The sequence below is a fragment of the Papilio polytes genome, unplaced genomic scaffold, assembly GCF_000836215.1.
Source record: "Papilio polytes unplaced genomic scaffold, Ppol_1.0 DF824325.1, whole genome shotgun sequence".
Classification (NCBI taxonomy): Eukaryota; Metazoa; Arthropoda; class Insecta; order Lepidoptera; family Papilionidae; genus Papilio; species Papilio polytes.
In genome coordinates, this window is record NW_013524879.1 from 1089373 (window position 1) to 1091669 (window position 2297).

A 2297-nucleotide genomic window follows, 5' to 3' on the forward strand; every position below is an offset into this window, starting at 1 on the left:
CCGTATGAACAGCTTCATACAATCCCATACGTTCTATTTTGACACATAGTTACCGCTTAGCGTTTTCGCGTCCGTGCGAACGCTCGCTAAAAACTCCAACGACAATAACAGCTAATAATCGAACAGAAACAGACTTAAATCAACGCGTTTCTATTTCGAGGTGGTTACGAAAATAACAGTTATATTAGCAGTTGTTAAAAATAACGTTTAATTGCTATTCACATGTTTGAAGCATCTGTGGTTAACGATTAAGCTTTATTTTATAAGATGCTTTATTGTTTTTTATAGACTACATAAAAATACACCCACATCGTTGGTACAGTCTACAAAATCGTCACAATATAATAAAAATAGACGCGTCTTTCTTATTTTCACCTTTCTTTATCTTTATAAAAAGAACTAGCTGTTCCCGTGAGGCTTCATCATGAAAATTATAAAAACTTTATTTTAATGTTTACATTTGTCAAATTCTAATTGCAAATGTCAACCGCTACCATAATAACCTTACTTCCTGAATGTTGGTAGTTTGCAGTTTACGGCCCCTTTCCCATATATAGTTTTTTTCCAATTTATTTACCCCCTAAGTTTAATAGCGTAAAAATATATAGTCTAAAGCGTGTCGTAAGTGTAGGGCTTTTTATTAAAGAAAGAGTTATTCAAAAATATACTGTGATTGCTGACATCCTACGCCACAAAGTAGTGTGTGTTTACGCTTTATTATATGAATTTTTATAGAAGTATAGGTATAGATATGAAGAGCTCTCTTTTCAGATTTGTTAGTAAAAGGTATATCTATCTTTTTGTATATTTCACATCTGTATTGAAAGTTCTTGAAAGAAAAGATTGCGTCTTCAAAATTAGGTTAAAATATGACTCAAAGCGTTCACAATGGATCTGACATACTTACAAATCCGCAAAACTATAAAAAAAATCTCATAAAATAAAGAAAATTTTCCAAAGAAACCAAAACTCAGTTTGAAGATTAGCTTGTGGTTTAAGTGACGTAAAAGTCTTATGATTATGTGGTTGTTTTGTTTCTTTATCCCGAATACGTAATCTTTGAGATGGAACATTCTGTACGTGCACTGACGTACATCATGTTTACATGGGTAACATGAAAACAGACTTACTTGTGGACACTATTTTAAGATTAATCAAATAAAGACCAATGTTTATTTTAAAAATAACTCATTCTGTTCTTTATGACTGTAGTATGGAACTGATTTTTATTGTTTTATAGAAAAATCATTCATCATCACCAGCTACGCATACGTCCCCACTGAGGGGGGACCCTTTTTTTTTCTCGCTGGGAAAATGCATTTACACATCCCCCCTCCCGTTACCAGGAGTGTATGTGGGACTCGCCGGCCGAGAAGATGGACGGAATACCAACTAAATCCCAGCGGTGTTCCTTCTGTCCGCCTGTGGCTGGGTCGCGGGAACGCTTGCGCTTTCTTCCGCTAAAGGGGACCCTACCCTAAGTAAGGATGACGCTGGCCCAATGCGTGTTGGTGTAGATATATTGAATTTAATAATGGTAGAGTCGGCAGCATTAACTACAAATATCACGACCGCATACAAGACATCGGAATAATGCGAACTACCCGCGTTACGCCTTAATGTATATGCTCTAGGTTGAATTTTGGCCGATTTTCTCTTATTTCATAAACCAAATATGACGATTTAATCACCCACCTAATGTTAGGTGATAATCGAAAGATGGTCCATACTAGTTCAGTATTTACATTTAAAAGAAAAAAGTGAGCTTGAAGTATATATTGTGTGAAAGAGGATATGTATAAGGTAAGTTAATTCAGATATAACAACTGATGGTGTGAAAGAGTAGACACTACATAGGGAAAGGGCAGGGTAATATAGTTAATACTTACGAAAACGGGTTTGCTCGGACAGGTAAGACCCCAGCGAGAACTCTTTATCAGCATCAGCCACACAGACATACTGTTTACTCACATTTATGTGTACAATTGTTTATGTATTTTTTTAAAACTTACTGTATTTTATGAATTGTGTTAGGTATGCCGGAAATTAATCTATTATTTCTGTTGTATACAGCAATTTTATTGTCACTAAGGGGCACTTATCTTACTTCTTACTTATATTATCTTATTTCTTACTTATATTATAAATGCGAAAGTTTAGATGGATGGATGTTTGTTAGAGTTTGTAGCATAAACGTCTGAACAGATCTCGATGAAATTTGGCACAGACGTAGAGGATAGCCTGGAAGAACACATAGGCTACTCACTTTGGTTTTTTTTTTATTTCCACGCGGACGG

The 2297-nt window shown here is 35.3% G+C and overlaps 1 protein-coding gene across 1 annotated transcript in view; it reads right to left on the reverse strand.

Moving 5' to 3' along the window:
* LOC106100062 (pleckstrin homology-like domain family B member 1) overlaps positions 1-2055 on the reverse strand; it is a 10626-nt gene extending 8571 nt beyond the window's left edge. Inside the window, exon 1 of the mRNA XM_013278802.1 lies at positions 1890-2055. Coding sequence (XP_013134256.1) covers positions 1890-1958 — 69 coding nt within the window. The 5' untranslated portion in view covers positions 1959-2055. The remainder of the gene's footprint in view (positions 1-1889) is intronic.
* Between the last annotated feature and the right edge of the window lie 242 nt (positions 2056-2297).